The sequence below is a fragment of the Arachis ipaensis genome, chromosome B6, assembly GCF_059453495.1.
Source record: "Arachis ipaensis isolate K30076 ecotype BB chromosome B6, ASM5945349v1, whole genome shotgun sequence".
Taxonomy (NCBI): domain Eukaryota; kingdom Viridiplantae; phylum Streptophyta; class Magnoliopsida; order Fabales; family Fabaceae; genus Arachis; species Arachis ipaensis.
Genome location: NC_142441.1, coordinates 15900175 through 15919566, shown reverse-complemented (window position 1 = coordinate 15919566; position 19392 = coordinate 15900175). Strand labels below are relative to the sequence as shown.

Sequence of the window (19392 nt, the reverse complement as noted above, 5' to 3'; positions counted from 1 at the left end):
GCCCATTTTCTGTAGCACAATGTCAACAAAATCCCATCTCACTCTGTCATAGGCCTTCTGAAAATCCAGTTTGATAATGACTGCTGACTTTTTCCGAGTCTTCAGCCAATGAACCGTCTCGCAGGCTATGAGTGCACCATCATGAATTTTTCTTCCCTTTACAAATGCAGTCTGAGTCTCTCCAACCAGTCCCGACATCACAGATCGCATCCTGTGCACCAACACTTTCGAAATCACTTTGTACACACACCCCACCATACTAATCGGCCTAAAATCCTTCACCTCCTTTGCACCTTCAAACTTTGGAGCTAGTGTCACCCACGTTACATTGACATCCTTTGGCAATTTCGCACTTTGAAAGAACCCCATTACCGCAGCAGTGAATTCCGGCCCAATGTCATCCCAGCATTTCTTTATGAAGTTCATGTTAAACCCATCACTCCCTGGGGCCTTGGAAGATTCGCAGTCCCACACAGCCTCCTTAATTTCCTCATCCGTCGGCATCACTTCTAAAGCTTCAGCCTCATCCCTATGGATACACTTTACTAACCCATCTCTGATTCCAATCCTCGGAACATATTCCTGTCGATATAAATCCTTGTAGAACCCTCTAATCGCACCTTTTATTCTCGCCTGATTCCGCACAAGTCTTCCATGTAACATCAGAGCATCAATCCTGTTATTCCGTCTTCTGGCCGAAGCAATGTTATGAAAGTATCTGGTATTCCTATCCATGTTTGCAGCATGCTTAGACCGAGACATCTGTTTCCAGTGCATTTCCTTTCTAATATACCATTTTGAACAAAAGCTCACAAGCACCTTCCTTCTAGCCTCCGTTGTACCATCATAAACTCCATCACTGATTGAATTGTCCAGCTTGGTGAGCTCCTCCTCAAACCTCATGAGTCTCTTATCCATGTCCCGGAAGTTATCCTTGTGCCATTGCCGCAGTTGTATTGCTAGAGCCCTCAGCTTGCACGGAAACTGCGTTTCTCCGAGGCTTCGCCACTCATCCTTCACCATTCTCAGAAATCCCTCATGCGTAAACCAGGCGTCTAAACTTCTGAATGGTCTAGGGGGCCCCGTTACTCTTGTTAGTTCCATGATCACTGGGCAGTGATCAGACAATCCCCTTGGGCCACCCTTAATCCTAATATCCGGAAACACCTCAGTCCATTCAACATTAACCATCACCCTATCAATCCGACTACAGGAACGCCCCCTAAACCATGTATACTTCCTATCAGTAAGAGGCAAATCTATCAACTGCATGTCTCGCACCCATTCCTTAAATTCCTCCGATGACGCCATCAAGCTAGTAGCTCCTTTACGATCCTCTACTTGTAAAATTTCATTAAAGTCTCCGAGAAAATAGAAAGGAATCTGACACAACCCCGCCACATAGCTCAGTTCCTCCCACACCCCCCTCTTTGCCTCCCTCCCATGCGCCCCGTACACCAAACAGAAAGCACATCGGAAGTTGGTCTTTGTTAAAACGCCTTCAACACACAGCCACCTCTCACCTTTATACCTTTGATCTACTTGAAACACTCCTTCATCCCAAATTAATAGCAGACCCCCCGCCATTCCAGCAGATTCCACAAACTCCCAACCAGCAGTACTAGATCCCCAAAGCCTTGCGACCTCATATTTAGTAATCACTTCTTTTTTTGTTTCAAGCAATCCCAACATGTTCAAATTATATTTATTTTTCAAAGATTTCAGCATGCTTAATTTACCGTCCCCCCTCCACCCCCTAATATTCCAACAGCTCACAATCATTTAAATAAAGATTTGCTCACCTTATTTTTATTTTTTGGTCGACTCCTTCTCGCCTTTTCCTTTTGCTTCGCCAGTTTTCTCTTAGCTGCTATTTCTTCATTTTGTGCTTGCAAAATCGCCATAATATCTTCTTCCTCATCGCATAAAACCGCTCCTGATTCCACAGCCAATGCCCAGGTTGCTTGATTCTCCTGGCGCTGCTCTTCCTGTGTCCCCTCGCCTTCTAAATGGCTAACTGTGCCCAGCCTAGCCCCTGCTCCTGCCCCCCGGGCATTGCCACAGGCAGCCACCTCCGGGACGTCCCTCACTGCGTTTCCCTGTGCTCCCGAGGTACCATCCTTCCCCATTAGGCAGCTCAATCCCGCTTGGGATCCCTCATCGTGCAAGCCGGCCTCACTTATCCCATCCTGCGCCCCTTGCTCCTGCCGGTGGACTGCCGCCCTGATTCCCGTCCCCTCCTGCGCAACCCTTCCCCCATCAAGCTCAACTCCCACCCCATCGATCGGTCCTCCGCCCTCCACCATCTCCTCTAGTTCCGGGTTCTTATCCACCGACGGATCCCCGAGTTTAAGCGGCAACCCTCTCGCCTCAGGATCCTTCTCCGCTGGTGAGCACCCCAGCCCTCGCAAACCTTCCATCGGCGCCGCTTCAAACAACTCCCGTGGATCCCTCCGGATCCTCAGGCCGCCCGACCCGTCGTGGCCTCCAATGGAAAGAAAACCATACGCCGTTTCAGTTAGGAGGCCATCCTGGCCCAGCCCAACAACAGGCTCCTTCTCAATACTCATGTCCCTTACGGTCAGCCTCCCCCCTCCGTTCTTAGTTGGTGTTGGGCCAATTGAATGCGAGCCCATACTGTTACAATACTTCAACCGTGTCCCAGCTTCCCCTCCCCATACTTGCGTGACTGTATTCTCCGACTCCCCCTCATGAACTATCTCACATCCCTTCAAACCCGCTACTTCACCGTCCTTGGTACTAGCTGAATCCGGTACAACCGTATCCTTTTTGAATTTCAAAAAGGCAACGTCCACATCATTCAATAACACATCAGAGATTACTATTCTGTCCTCACCGTGCTCAGCCTCCGTAGGCCTACCAGTAACCAGTTCCGCCGCCGGGTCCCAACTACCCTCCCCCTTCTTCATGGCCGTGCCAGCGGTGCCAGAAACTTCATTCTTCGCATAGACACTTCTGCTTCTCCCTATGCTGACCGCACCGCCCTCCTGTGGTTCTACCTCCTTCACAAAGATCTCAAACACCGTCTTCCCAACAACAATTTGCATCCATTCTCGGATTACATCGAATACCCCCGTCTCAACTTGAATCCTCCCTGCTTCAAACGATGCTCCTTCCCCCGTCATTACATCACACTGGACCACGTTGCCCCACTGCCCTCCTATTCTCTTAAACGTTTCCGGCGCCCATGCATGTAAAGGAATTCCGTAGCACTCCAGCCACGCTCGTCGAGTAATACACCGTTCCGATTCCTCCCAACGCGAGATCCTATGGAATACTTGCAACAAATTATCCATCTTGAATGTAAACACTCCCTCCGCATGCTGCACAGTATCAAATATTACCAGCACTTTGCACGGCCCGATCTCCCTAACATCCACAATGTTGGGCAGATTTTTAGACACCACCGTCTTCACTGATCTGAGGTCCACTGGGTGTAACGTGTGCCCCACTAAACTCCTCGCCAACCATTCCATATTTGCTTCGACTACCGGCACATCAATTCTTTTCACAGGTCCATTCCCCTCTGTGGCATTCTTATGGTCTCGCACTGGCTGTTCCTTCATAGCTTTGGCCGCAGCCACCCCATTCCCCTGATAAGAATCCACTGCTTCACCGCCATTGGGACTTGTTATTTCCTTCCGCACTGTGCCACCCATCTGAAACTGTCTTCGATACTTAGCTTCCCCGACGGTAATTACCTTCCCCCGTAATCTCCACTGGTTCATTTCTGCAATCGCCTTGAGAGCGCCCCTTTTGTCGTGTACCGAACAAAGGCAAATAAATAGATCACACCACTCTTTCGTTTCCGGCCAAGATATATGTCGTTAATTCTTCCCGTCCAACAAAATAAGTGATACAGCTCCCTCCTTGAGATATCAGCCGGTAGATTATCCACAAACACCGAGAATGAATCATTTTCCAAACGATGATATGCCTCCCGATTCCAAATTCGCAATCTCTTAGATAAATATTAAGAGATTATGTCATTGGAATTATAATTTGTTAGCCTGAACGAAATTAGTTTTATACCTATAAAAGATATTAATTTTATTTATGTATAAATGTGTTAATATTTTTTATTTTTATAAATATGATAATTTTTTGTTTTTTTATAAATATAAAGTTATTTTTGTTTATTTATAGATAAATTTTTAATATTTTAATATTTCATGAATAAAAATAATAATTTATTTTACTTTTAAAAATTAATATTTTTTTACTACAGTTTTTATATTTATAATATAGATATAATTTTAACACATTACATTTATGATACAAATAAACTTTACCAATTACAACCAACAAAAATTCACTTCTTTATAAGCTTCACCCGATCTTTTTGTCAGTGTGATTAGACTAAATTTTGTTCAGGATGTTTGAAAATTCCTTAAATTTAATTTTTATAGGAATTGAATTTAATTTCACTGTTTTTGAAATAAAAATAATTAAATTAGTTTAGATAGAATTTAATTTAAATTTATTTTCTTAAAATTAATTTGACCTAAATAGATTTAATTTAAAATTTTATTTTAATAGTATTTAATTTAAAATTTAAAATATTTAAAATATTTTTATAATTTAATTATTTTTTTAAATTTTTTTATTCATATCTTTTAATATTTTTTACTTTGCAAAACATACTCTCTCTTCTCTCATCATTTTTATTTTCTTTCTTTTTTTTCTTTTTTCTATAAATCACTTAATATAATATATATTTATTTTTTTTTAAAAATCTACTATATAGATTTAAAAAAATTATCAATACGTCAAAACATTTTAAGTGAAGTTGTGTCAATTATGACACTAACAAAAAGTGGCATAATTTTATTCTATTTTAATATAAATTAGTTGTTATAATTTATCGTTAATAACTAGTTTTTCTTATTTGCTAAGTCATTAGACCACTTAACAAATTAATTTTTGATAGTTCATGTTTATTTTCTGTTATTAATTTGTTGTGAGAATCAACTATAAAGAATTATTTAATTTTTTAATTAATAATAATATTTTTTAAATTTAATATTTTTAGATTAATCTAATTTTTATTTTATTAAAAGATATGAATAAATTTTAATTAAAAAAACTAGTTAAAAAATATAAATTTGTAATTATTTTATATAATTTAATATATAGATATATTTATTATTTAAATATAATATTATATTAATAAAAAATAAAATTATTTATTATAAAATTTTAATTAATTAATAAATATTTTAAACACTAAAATTTAATTTAATTTTATAATTTTATTAATTTATTTTAAATATTAAAATTCAATTCAATACGGTTGAAAATTTTTAAATAGACTATTAAAGTTATGCCCATACAATCATTTATTCTACAAATGAATGAGTGAAATGTACTTCTCCTTTTTTTTTTTGTTGATTTTATGGTGTATGAAATTAATTAAAGAAAAAAAAAACATTTACACGTTTCGTAAATTTAATGGTGTACAATGTTGCCACACTTGCCAGGGTGTAGGATGGGAATGAGACGTGAAGAACCGCGAACAAATAACTTAATGGGGAATGTGCGATGCCAATTATCATTCAATTCATTATCATCATAATCAGATTTTTTATTTCAAAAACTCTGCGATGAAGTATTTTAAGTAATTAAGTTCAATTAAATTATTTCAATTTATTTTTCATTTATGTGCTATACCAAAATTTTAACTAACTAATTTTTAATACTTTTTGTAGGAGAAGCGAAGTATAGAAGGGGAGCGGTGGTGCGAAATATGACGGACAAATGAATACAAGTGATCACCAGAGACAATACTGAAGGTCGCGATGTACTGGCGCAGAGGGTCGGAGCGGCTGAAGAGGAAGCGGTATACACACATCAAAGATCCAAGTAGTAATGGCTGGACAAAGAAATTAGAAGTTCCGATAGCTAGTGAGAATGTCGTGTGGCTACAGAGAAGTATTGTCGGTAGCACGAAGAAGGCGATTGATTTTAACTCATTACAGTTAAGGATCCATAGGGACTGGCCAAGTGTGACACAGGTAAGGGAGTTGGGGACATATAAAGCAATGATAACGTTTGATACGGTGCTTAGTGCTGAAGAAGCTTACACATTTAGAATGAACGATTTATTAAAATTGTTTTATGAGGTTTGGAGATGGAATGAGACCGAAAAAAGCGAGTCTAGAAGGGTTTGGCTGGAATGTTATGGAGTCCCGGCATAGTCAAAGAACACTTTTCACAGAATAGGAGAGCAATGGGGCGAAGTGGTGGAATGTGATAAACTCACGGAGTCGTGTAATTCGTTCAGTGTGGGTAGAGTCCTCATCGATACATGTACTTTTGATATGATTAACGAATGGATCCACGTTACTATAGGCACAAGTGACTTTGGCGTCCTTGTAAGAGAAGTGGGAGGAGAGGTGTATCGGGAGGAGTGCTTTCGAAAAAAGAATGCAGAGGCAGGAATCAATCATATTTTAAACGGAGAAGAGATGCAGCGGGAATCGGTGGTGGTTGGCTGGGATCCGGCGATAGTGCAGATGAAGGTTGACCATAGGAACGACGATCGGCAGAGGGACAGAGTAGTAAATTCATGCCTCGTTTTAAATGAGTGGCATCACAAAAATTCAAATTTAAATCCTTCACACGAAAACGGTAATTATGCTGCATTAACAAGATTGGCGGATTCACAGGGATTGAATGGCATAAACGAGATTGATTCGGAAGACACGATTTTCACTAATTACGAAGGCTATGTGTATGATCATACAAGGAAGGAAAGTGGGCTGGAAGTAAATAAGCCCAATAAGTATTTGTTGAGACAAGCTGATGGGCTGATGGAGATGGACACAGGGTCCTGTCCAGCGGGGCAACCTAGCCGGGTCAGGTATGACCCAGGCAGAAACCTAACCCGGCAAGCAAATGGAACGCAGAACCGCCCAAGGATAAGCGTCGCGCCTCCAGCCTCTGATAATGGCGACGCTGGGACGCGGAACGGGAGCGACAAGGTCCGCCATCAACACGCTTCGGAGGTGAGGAAGCCGCTCGCAAGGACAACAGGGCGGGAGGAGCATCAGGGAGAAGCGAGCATAGATCCTGGCCGAATGGTTGATGCAGAGGGAGAGTTGGGTATCGATGTCGACGGGGGTTGTGGGTTGCGTTGCGACCAGGCGGATGGGGTACGGGAGGCGGCATGTGAGCGGCCTCATGGAGGAAGACGCATGACAATTGGATTTTTGATGGTATAGAATTTCACAAATGAATTCTCGTTGTAAAGTATAGTTTCTAAACCAAGCAATAATCCTTTCATACAAAAAGTTGTTTGTGACTAGTACAAACCCCTAAAATTTATAAACCGAAGTATTGGACCTCGGGTCGTTCTCCCTAGGAATTACAACAAAGTGTCTTGTTATTGGTTATGAGTTATTTTGGGGTTTTGGATAAGAAGCATGAAAAGTAAATGGCAATGAAAATAAACTAACAACTATAAAAAGGCTCTTGGTAAGGTGTGAGAACTAGAAGTCCTATCCTAGTTATCCTTCTCAATTGTGATGAGAATTGTTCATTGCTACCACTTAGTTAACCCTTACTAATTAAAGGAAAGTCAAGTGGATGAATTGACTTGAGCCTCAAGTCCTAATCAACTCCTAAGGGAAGACTAGCTTTAGTGCACTCCAAACCAATTAGCAATCTCTCCAATTATCAATCAACAAAGGAATTAGATAACTCAAGTGTCACCAATTACTCTACCTAGGCCAAGAGGAACAAAATCTACACTAAAACTAAAAGAGACATTTCAACAAACACATGAAGTGCAAGAGAAGTAAACATTATTAAATGCAAGAATTAAAGGAATCTACAACTACAAAAACAAGAGATCAACAATAGAAAAGCAAAGAAGAACAATTGTTATGAATTACCTCTTATTGAATTGAAAGAAAATAGAAGGAACAATAGTAGATCTACAACAAAATATAAGAACAACATAAAGGAAATTACAACTAAAGAATGGAAGAAGAATGAATGTAACAACAAGGAATTGAGATGTAGAAGTAGAAGAACATGAATCTAAATCTAGGTCTAAGAACTAAACCTAATCCTAATTCTAATTCTAGAGAGAAGTGAGAGCTTCTCTCTCTAAAACTCTAAAACTAATCCTCTCACTAAAACTAATGACTAAAAAATGATTATTGGTCCAAAGGTGATGATAATGATGCATTTCCCTTAATCCTTCATCCTTTTATTCCTTTCCCTTAGCAATTTGGCGCCAAAAATGGGTTCAGAAACCCTCTCAAATCGCCAGGCACGTGTTGCATTAGTGAGGTCATGTGCCCTCATCGACGCGTGCGCGCACGGTACGCGTGCGCGTCCCTGGCTAATTCTGCGATGTGCGCGCGAGCGCCTTGTGCGCGTGCGCGTGCATGGCTGACTTTGCTTCTTTGCCTTTTTATGCTTCTCTCCATTTGTATGCTTCCTTCCTTGCTTCCTTTGATCCATGCCTAGCCTATTTCAATCCTGGAATTACTAGTAAACACATCAAGGCATCTTATGGAATCAAAGAAGAACTAGAATTCATCAAAATAGGGCTTAAAAAGCATGTTTTTACACTTAAGCACAAATATGGGAGAGATAACAAAATCATGCTAATTCCTAGGTTAAATGTGACAAAAGGTTATCAAAATACTCTAAATTCAATGCAAAACAAACCGTTAAATTGGGGTTTGTCAACGCACTATCGAGGAGGCCGGCCAAGAGAGGATCGATCGACGCCAGAAGAGGAAGGAGGCGGCCTTGAATCAAGAACCTTATGAAGCTTTAAGGACCCGAACTGCAGGAAATGGGGGCCAAGGAAACGCTGTGGGAGTACCCAGGAGCTGCAATGATTCAGAGGCCAAAAGGTTTTCAAGAAGGGAGTCAGGAATGGGCGAGGAAGAAGGAGATGTCTTGCTGGATGTAGATGCTCAGAGTAAGGTTAAAGGAAGTGAGGGAAAATATGAGAATGACACAGAATCAGATCCAGAGATGGGGGATGACTCAGAGCGTGGTAGGAAAATGGACAGCGAAGAACAGAGACTGACTTGGGAAGAAGAGATGGCAGAGAATAAAGAGGCTTGGAAATTAGCTGTAGAATCAGGTGCTCAGTGCAGTGATGAGGAAGATATTATGGCAATCTTGCAGGAGCAGAACGAAGTAATTGCGATGAAACGACGACAGGCGAAGCAAAAAGAAAAAGTTAGAAGGAGCCAGCCAAAAAATCGTAAACATGTGTGTAATAATTTGGTTAAATGATTTTTAGTTCCTGGAATATAAGGGGGTTGGGGTGCTGCAAAAGTTAGTATGCTAAAGAATTTTAAAAATAAATTTAAGTTGGAAATGTTGGGTCTGATAGAAACAAAGAAGGAGGTCATGACTAAATTTGATGTTGTTCGTATATGGGGAAGTGACAGAGCGTGTTGGAAGTTTGTAGGTTCGATTGGATCTTCTGGAGGACTATTGTTCATATGGAATGAGTCGGCTTTTAAAATGTATAATTGCTACAAAGGGGATAGATGGTTGTGTTTAGAGGGGGTAGTGGTCAAAGATAACTTTCATTGTGCTATTTGTTTGGTGTATGGACCGCATGAGAGAGCTGAGAAGATCTCCATGTGGGAGAAGCTGAGTTATATTGCAGGATTGTGTCAGGTGCCGGTCTGTTTTTTGGGGGACTTTAATGAAATTATGCTTTTGGAGGAAAGGAAAGGAGCAACCACATTACCAGCGTCTGCGGCAGAGTTTAGAACATGGATAAATGATATAGAGTTGATTGATTTGGAACTTAATGATTGTAAGTATACATGGTTCAGGGGACAGTCGTGCAGTCGTATTGATAGGAGCTTGGTTTCTTCAGAGTGGCTTGATATGTACCCGAAGACGAGGCTAAGAAGTGGGCCTCGAGGTTTATCTGATCACTGCCCTTTGATCATGGAAGATTTCAGAAGATTCGATGGTCCAAGACCGTTCCGTAGCCTGGACTCGTGGTTCACGCATGAAGGATTCTTGAGGATGGTGAAGGAAGAATGAAGGGAAATAGGAGATGGACAATTCCTAGAGAAGATGAAAGCACTATCTGAACCTTTACGTTTATGGCATAAGCAGCACTTTGGGGATATGACTGAGCAGATAAAGAGGTTTGAGGAAGAAATACGTAAGGTGGATGATATGGTTAGTAGTGGCCGGTATGATGGTACAATAGAGGCAAGGAGAAAGGCTTTAGTGAAGTGTTGTGAGAAGTGGTATCTAAGACAGGATATGCACTGGAAGCAAATGTCAAGGTCCAAATATGCCACTGAAATGGATAGAAACACAAGGTACTTCCATAATATTGCTTTGGCGAGGAGAAGGAATAACCGAATTGAGGGTTTGGTGATTAATGGGAGGCTGGTGAGGAATCAAGCAAGAATAAAGATCGCGATCCGGGACTTTTATAAACGTCTGTACTACCAGGAAGCGTCCCCAAGGGTGACTTTTAGGGATGGTTTGGTTAACCGGCTAGAGAGGGAGGAAGCGGAAGCCTTAGAGGTGCTACCATCAGTAGAGGAAGTGAAAGAGGCAGTATGGGACTGTGAATCTTCTAAGGCTACGGGGAGCGATGGGTACAACATGAACTTCATAAAAAAGTGTTGGGTTGAGATTGGCACGGAGTTCACTTCAGCTGTGATGAAGTTTTTTGAGACTGCAAGATTGCCAGCGGACGCTAATGTCACTTGGGTAGCGTTGGCTCCGAAATTCGTTGGGGCTAAGGAAATAAAAGACCTTAGACCTATCAGCATGGTTGGATGTGTCTATAAAGTTATTTCAAAAATATTAACACGAAGAATGAGGGGTGTTATGCCAGGCTTAGTAGGGAAACACAGAGTGCTTTTGTGAAGGGGAGAAAGATACATGATGGAGCTTTAATAGCATGTGAAACTGTGCAATGGTTAAAAATGAAGAAGAAGGCTTCAGCGATTATTAAACTGGACTTCCAGAAAGCCTATCATAGAGTTAAATGGTGCTTTGTTGATACTGTACTAGAGAAGATGGGGTTCAGAAGGACATGGAGGGCGTGGGTGAGGGAGTGTGTTACATCGGCATCTATATCTATCCTAATTAATGGTTCTCCGTCAAAACCATACAAAATGGAGAGGGGGCTACGTCAATGAGACCCTTTATCGCCTTTCTTGTTTGTACTAGTGGTGGATGTGTTGAACAGGATGATCGGAGAGGCGGTTAGGAATCGGCGGATATCTCCTCTGTTAGTCGGTAGGGATAAAATAGAGCTATCACACTTACAATTTGCTGATAACACTATTTTATTCTGTCCACCGGAGGAGGAGACTGTCAAGAACTATAAGAGGCTTCTGAGGTGTTTTGAAATGATGTCTGGGTTGAGCATCAACTTCGAGAAGTCTAACTTGATACCAGTGAACTGCAGCCAGGAGTGGATCAACCGGATGTGTCAGCTATTAGGCTGTCAGGAGGCAGCTCTGCCGGTGCGGTACCTTGGCATTAACCTAGGAGCGAATTCGCGGTTGGTAAAAACTTGGAAACCGGTGATTGATAAGGTGGAAGAGAAACTCAGCTTGTGGAAAGCAAAGGTTCTTAGCAAGGCTGGAAAGCTGGTACTTATCAAGTCAGTTATCAACAGCCTGCCCATTTACTACCTGAGTTTGTACAAGATGCCAAACGCGGTTGCACAGAGAATTATCTCTATGCAGAGAAAATTTTTTTGGGGAAAGGATGATGGAAGAGCGGGTATGGCACTAGTGAGATGGGAGATGGTCCAGGCACCTAAGAAGCTAGGAGGATTGGGGTGGGTGATGCGGTGGTCCGAAATACGGCATTATTGTTTAAATGGTGGTGGCGGTTCTCCAAGGAGGATTGTCCCCTATGGAAGAGAATTGTATGTTCTTGCAATAGCTTGAACCCAAGTCACTTACTCTCAACCCAGATATTACCAAAGAGGGGAGGACCATGGAGGGACATCTGTTAAGTGCAAATAAAGGAACAACATGTTAGGCAGAAGATGATTGATGGGCTGGCTATGGAAGTAGGAGATGGTAGATCGACCAGATTCTGGGAGGATACATGGCTCCAAGTGGGGAAGATGAAAGACAGCTTTCCGAGACTCTTCTTGATTTCAAACCAACAAGGATCAGTTATTGGGGACTGTGGGTTCTGGGATGGGATAGAGTGGGTGTGGCATTTCCAATGGAGAAGGGAACTACGACAATGGGAGACAGATGTACTGAACCAGTTGCTGCATGTCCTGCAATCAGTTAGATTGATAGCAGATATGCAAGATAGAGTGGTGTGGAAATTTAATAAGGAGAGCGTTTATTCAACTAATTCATTTGTTCAGGTTTTGCAGGAACAGACCTTGGATGAGGAGCTACTGAGCTATAGGTTCACAAAAGAAATTTGGAAAGGCCTAGTTCCGCCACGAGTGGAACTGTTCTCCTGGTTCGTCTTGGTAGGAAGAGTCAATACTAAGGATCGGCTGAATAGACTGGAAATCCTACAACAGAATGATACTATGTGCGTGTTATGTAAGAAAGATGCAGAAAATATACAACACCTGTTTATTACCTATGAGTACTCTTGGCAGGTGTGGTGTGCTTGGGTCCTGGCGTTTGGCCAAGAGTGGATTACCCCCGGTAATGTGAAAGAGCAATTTGAGAGTTGGAGATCCGTGACAATGAGGAAAGAGGTGCGCAAATACTAGCTAGTTGGTTTTTTCTCAGTGATATGGACTATATGGTTACGCAGAAATGATGTCATTTTTCACAACAAGACAACAGGGATTAGAGAATGCGTGAAGCAATCCTTTTCATATGCCACAGAATGGTGTTGTAAATAACTCATGTTATTGATGGCAATGCCGGAGATGACATAGGAGTTGTACGACTGTTATATTTGTTTGTCTGTCATGCTCCACATATGTGTTGAGCTCTTTCTTTTAAAAAAAAATTTTATTACAGATTTTTTGTTTTTTTTTTCTGCATTCTTGAATGTTTTGTTATTTGTTTCTGCATTTTCTGCATTTTTTATTTTTTATTTTTGTTTTCGTTTTCGATCTGAAATAAAAAATTAAGAACAAATAATGTATGATATAATGGAGAACTTGAAAAAAAAAATTGAGAAATAAAAAATTTAACATAAAAATGACGTAATAATATTTATATTAAAATAAAATTTATAAATATAATTATTCCTTAAGTATGTTACTAATAATATAATAAATAAATAATTTTACAGATAAAAAATATAAAATAGTTTATAATAATACTGTTCGAGTATTGAATAATTTAAAATCTTTAATAATTGAATCAGAATTAAATTTTTTAGCAATTTTTTTCTTAATGTAAATAACTAAATTATCTACAAGAAAATTATCTTCCATCTTATTTTTAAACCTTATCCTCATTATTTTTATTACTGAAAATGATCTTTTTATAATAATTGTAAAAACTGAAAAAATTAATATCAGACGAATCAATCTATCAATTAAGTAATACATTATTTATTTTTTTTATTTCTGCTAAACATTTATATAATTTATGAATAGTTGATAGATTCTTTATTTTTGGATGTAGATGAGCATCAAGAATAAAATGTTGAAGTTAAAAAGGTAAATTAATCTTTTCTTATTCAGTAAAGTCTTCGAGATAGTAACTGTTAATAAGAGTAGAAATTTTAGCAATGTCAAAATTTTTGTAAATATCCTTAGACATGAGAGTATAACTCAGACTTAGTAGATCCAATGCTTGATCATTAAATTTGCTATTCAACTCTTGTAGTTGCTTATCAATTATGACTAAAAATATCTCCACTCTAAAATAATGCTCAATTGTAATATGATCTTTTTGGTAACGCGAGCATCCTTACTTTGTTACATAAAAAGTAGTTAAATTAGAAATTAGAATATCATGTTACTCACAAAATGATTTTCTCTTTCTTTGAACATTAATCTTTCTCTTGAAAAATGCATTAATTCTTTGATTTTTCATAATTATGAGAAAAATTTGAATATATATCTTGTGAAATATATATAAAAAAAAGTTAAAAAGATAACTACTAAAATTTATAATATTTATTGAATATTTTTTCTAGCCAAAAGACATTCAATTAAGGAATCAATAAATATATAAAATAATATTAAATTAAATAAATAAAAAGTTATTTAATTTTATAAAGATGATGCGAAAAATATAATTGCTTAAACTCAAAACTTTGCTTAAAAGATTAAAACTTCTTGAGTTATAACTTGTAAATTCTTCTATCAATGTATGAAAATACAATAATATTAATACTTATTGAATATTCTAATATTTTTACATAATATAAAAATTAAATTAAATAAACAATAAAATATAAAATAACATCAAATTAAATAAATAAAAAATACTTAATTTTTTTTATAACTGACACCATTAAAAACTTGTTTTGGGTGTTTTTTCTTTACGAACAAAGGCAATGAATTTTTTTTTGGCAAGGATTTAACTATGATTTTTATCTTTTTTTTTTGTTATATGATATTTCTAGATTTGATTTTTTTAAATAAAATAAAAGATTTTGATGTGTTTTCTGAAAAAGCCAACAAAATTTTTTAACATATCAAAACCCACTTTGGCCCAAATCCAAAGATGAAGTTACTTATGTACCGCGATGGATTAGTTCTTGACTTATCGGGATGAGAGATACCGTAGGAAACTAAAAAAATAAAACTCAAAATTATTCAATAAATGCAAAAGATGAAGATTGAACTCGAATACCTCATGTCAAAGTGAAGGAGTTAAGCTAAGCCAACTAAACTATATTTTTTTTAGAGAAATACTACTATTTTTTTTATAAAAATTTTGAGAGGCCATGACCCTCATTGTCAAACTAAAGCTCTGCCCCTGGTATGATGCAAGTTCGAGTGCGTTGAACTAAGGCGAGTTGGATTATGCAAGTTTGATTACGTTGAACCAGGGTGAGTTGGATGATTTTTTTCAATCGAATGTAGTCGACGAGGTTTGATTGAGAGAATAAATATAGTTAGTTTTTGTTACATTTATCTTTGTGAAAATCAATGTTGATGATTAAGGATTTGAGTTTGATTGATCTATGAATTTTGAATTGTTTTGAATTTGATTGTGAAAATATGTTTATGTTACGTTTAATGAGTTTCGGAATTTTCCAGAGTAAAGAATGACATTGTACTGATAAGTTCGTTTTTTTTATGAATTGGTTTGTAAAGATCAGTGTTAATGATTTGGTGTTTTGTTCATTAAATTTCGGTGCTAAATGGAATTAGTAGTTGTGTGTTTAGTTTTATGTGATTTCTATTTAAGTATTAGTTGATGAAATTCTTTGATGTCAAATATGAATGATCTCGCTATTGTTTTGAGATAATAATGGTATTGTATTGACCAGTTTTCTGTGTTATTGAAGTTTTTGTTTGATGTTAATAAGTAGTTTATGCCAAAAGTTGGGATGACTTTTAACACACTTGAAGCAGTTGAAAAATTTTATAAAGATTATACTAAAGTTACAGGTTTTACTACCAAAATAAGAAATACAAATAGGAAGGAAAATGAAATAAAAAATCAACCAATTACATGCAATAGAGAAGGGAAATAGAAATCCAACATATCTCCTACTAAGAAGATAAACCCATCAATAGGATTAAATTGTCGTACAATAATTTATATACATATATTAAAGGAGATTGGTGTTTGGGTTATTTCCAAAGTTGTTTTCGATCATTTACATGCATGTTGTCCAAATCAAACAGAGATGCTTAAACAACATAGGCAGCTAAGCATGTTTGACCGTCACAAAATTGAGAATAATGATGAAGCTGATATTAGGCCAAGTAAGACATATCAATCCTTTGTTACAGTAGCAAGAGGTTATCGTGAACTAAAGTTTATTGAAAAAGATGTTAGAAATTACATTACAAGAGAAGTTCGTAATGTTTCTGAACAAGATGATGCCAAAGAATTTGGGACATACTTATTCAGAATGAAATAAAATAATAAAAACTTCTTTTATGAGCTTGAACTTGAGGTTGGTGAATTAATTAAAAATGCTTTTTGGGCTGATGCACGAAGCTGGGCTGCTTTTGAGTATTTTGGTGATGTTATTTCGTTTGATACCACTTATAATGCAAACAGAGACTTTGCTGTGTTGGTCTGAAACATTTTCGGTGTCAATTATAAATAGTTGTTGTGTTTCAGAGGTGCATATCTGATTTTCATTGTTGTGTTGTTGAGTTCAGGTATAATTTGTTTTTGGTTCTATTGTTGGTGCGAATCACCATGGTCATTCTATACTTTTTGGATGTGCTTTGATGAAAAATGAGAATATTCAATTATTTAAATGGTTATTTGAATGTTGACTTTATTGCATAGGAAAAAAGGCTTCACAAGATATTCTTACCGAATACCGATCAATGTGCGTCAATGCAAAAGGCTTGCATGGCAACTACAATTCACAAGTGGTGTATTTGGCATATTATGAAGATTCTACAGAAATTAAATAGCTACAAGAGAAATGAAGAAATTCAACAAGAGACGAGTAATGTTGTTTGGAACTTTGTTACAAAAGATGCATTTGAAATTGGAATGATTTGTTACGAAGTATGGTGTTGTAAACAATAAGTGGCTGTCAAATAATAGTGGCTTTATTAGATATTTTGGTGTTGTTGCATTATAATAGCAGTGCGAAATTATATACATTTTGGGTGTTGTGCTGTCTGACTTACTGTTTTGATATTTTTTAGAGCTTTTTGAAGATCAACATTTATGGATACCAACATATCTAGATCATTACTTTTGGGCTGGGATGCGAAGCACACAATGGAGTGAGAGCATGCATATTTTTTTTTTAACAAGTTTATTACATGAAATATCTCATTGATTCAATTTGTGAAATAATATGATAATTGCATAGGAAGCAAAGAGCAAAAAGAGATAATCTGATGCTGAAAATTTTCATACTATCATACCTTATGCAACAAAGTCATCAATAGAAGCTCAATTTCAGCACGTGTATACTCATGCGAAGTTCAGGAAAATTCAAGCACAATTTAAAGGAAAGGTAAATTGTATTATAAGATCGACAGAATCCGCTCTAGGTTTCACGACGTATGAAGTAAAATGCCAATGCTTATTATTCAAGTCAAGAGGCATTTTGTGCCGTCATTGTTTGAGTGCATTAAGTTTTGAGCGACTAGATAAAGTGGCACCGAGATATATATATATATATATATATATATATATATATATATATATATATTGGAACGTTAGAGTAAGAATGTAAAGAGGATGCATACACATATCAAGAGTAACCATGATGCACACTTATGATAATGTGATGGTTGAGATGCAAGAACATAAAGCCAAAAGTAAAGGAAAATGCTTGTTATCATATGAAGATGCTTCTTTGGATGAAATTAACAACCTTCAAAGCCTACCACGTGTGAACAAAAGGACGTCCCAAAAATAGATTGAGATCACATACTGAAAAACAAATTGTAAATGCATCAAAAAAAAAGAAAAGAAAAAGAAAGCTGTTAAGGAGGTAAAATTGATGTGTTTGATTATGTAAAATTGAGGTTTTGCATGTAAATACTTGTGCTAATATATGCTTTAACTTTTGCAGTTGAACCTTTTAGATGATGGATCAATGACGTAGCCAAATTCAATCCTTTATCACGGACAAATTATGAATTATCAATTTAGAGATTTAATGCAATAAGATAGAACTTTCGGTTTTAATTTGAATGACATTCAGTGTTATTGTGTTTGTTGAATAATGAATTTTATTTTTTATTTGGGTTTTAATATCAGCATTTTTTAGTGTTCACTAGAATTAAAATTGGCGTTGTAGTTGTAGAATTTCGGTGTTATTCTATTAATGTAATGGCATACAGCTTTACTTTCTGCAATGGTGTTATAATAAAGAGTTTTATGTGTTAATATTAATTAATTTTGGTATTACACCATATTAAATAATTTACAAATAGACCTAATATCCATGGAACTGTTATTTTTCAACATATTTACAAAGAAACACTATCCATAAAATTCAAAAAGATAAGTACAATATTTAACCTATTTACTTTCTATATCCCTTTATGAAAAAGGCTTGTAATTGTAGCAGATAGCTTGGAGAGTCTTATGACTTCAGATTCTTCAATGGCTTTATATTTCAATTAATTTGTTTCGTCAAAAAGAACCCATGAAGCATATTCCTATTTAAAATGATTAACTTTAAATTTATCCTAAAATTGAAAGAAAATTATTAATCTGTTTTAATTTAGAATTAGAAAATCAACTATGTTTAAATATACATACTTTTTTCCAATTTTTTCATGTGTATTTTTCTTTTTTGATTTTTTCTGGATCAATGACCTCCAACCATTTTATGACATATAATCCGCAGTCGTAGCTAATAAGCAAAGATTAAATAACTCAATACAATATGTTGAATAACACCGTAAGAGATAAACATAGCAAAATATATTAAACAATACGATTTAGATATTAAAAATGCATACTTTGTTTGCTTGACCAGTGATTGAGATATATGGTGCTTTGATGCCCTCTTCATTGTCTACCAAAGGTGATGTTCTAGCATACACCCTCATTTGTGTTATAATCAAGCTCTGAAAAGCACAGAAAGCAAAATATAAGAAAGTCTAAGACTAGAGACTTTACTAGAGAATTGATAAAGTAAAAAATTATAACAAATTTATTAAGCTTTAATTTGTCTTCAGAGGGACATGATTTATGAATTAGATCAAGCACATGAAATATTTTCTTTTACAATAATGCTAGGGAACCAAGAGAGGGTCCAGCCAAAAACCTGCCAACTCTTGTTGAACTGGGACCACTAAGCCCACTTCACCTCAGTAACATCCAAAATTCACCCAAGTAAACAAAATTAACCTAATTAAACTCCCTCCTCTCTTTTCACCGTTTCACCGTAGCAGAACTCCAAAACCATCCACGGCGGCGCCACATTTCCAGGTCCATCGCGTCACGTTCTCCTCCACCGTCAACGGACGCAACGCTTCAGTCCACAACCTGTGGGCAATGGCCGGCCTCCAAAGCTCGCTCCAGAATGCCGCAATGCTTCCATCTCGTCAACGTGGTCACTAGCGTGTTAATCAAAGTCTCGCCCATCTCTGCCGCAGCGACGTCGTGCCACCCAGGTGCGAGGAACAAATGGGTTTTCCCCTTACCAAGACTGAGCCGCTGCTGCTGCATGTCGCTGTTGGCAGCTTTATTGAAGCCACGTTGCTCTGCTCCGACGAATGCAGTAGGACGTCCCCTGCCCCAGCCTCGAAGCATCGCTTGACAAAAATAATTGGTTAGTGTTTAATAA

General features: G+C 37.4%; 1 protein-coding gene across 1 annotated transcript; it reads left to right on the top strand.

Moving 5' to 3' along the window:
• The first annotated feature begins 9369 nt into the window (after window positions 1-9369).
• LOC107646467 (uncharacterized) lies at window positions 9370-10056 on the top strand. The gene has a single exon (XM_016350650.1). The coding sequence runs from the start codon at window positions 9370-9372 to the stop codon at window positions 10054-10056; it is 687 nt and encodes a 228-aa protein (XP_016206136.1).
• The last annotated feature ends 9336 nt before the right edge of the window (window positions 10057-19392 follow it).

Coding starts and splice junctions, on each gene's coding strand:
- LOC107646467 (XM_016350650.1), top strand. CDS start 9,370: ATGTTGGGTCTGATAGAAACAAAGAAGGAGGTCATGACTAAATTTGAT.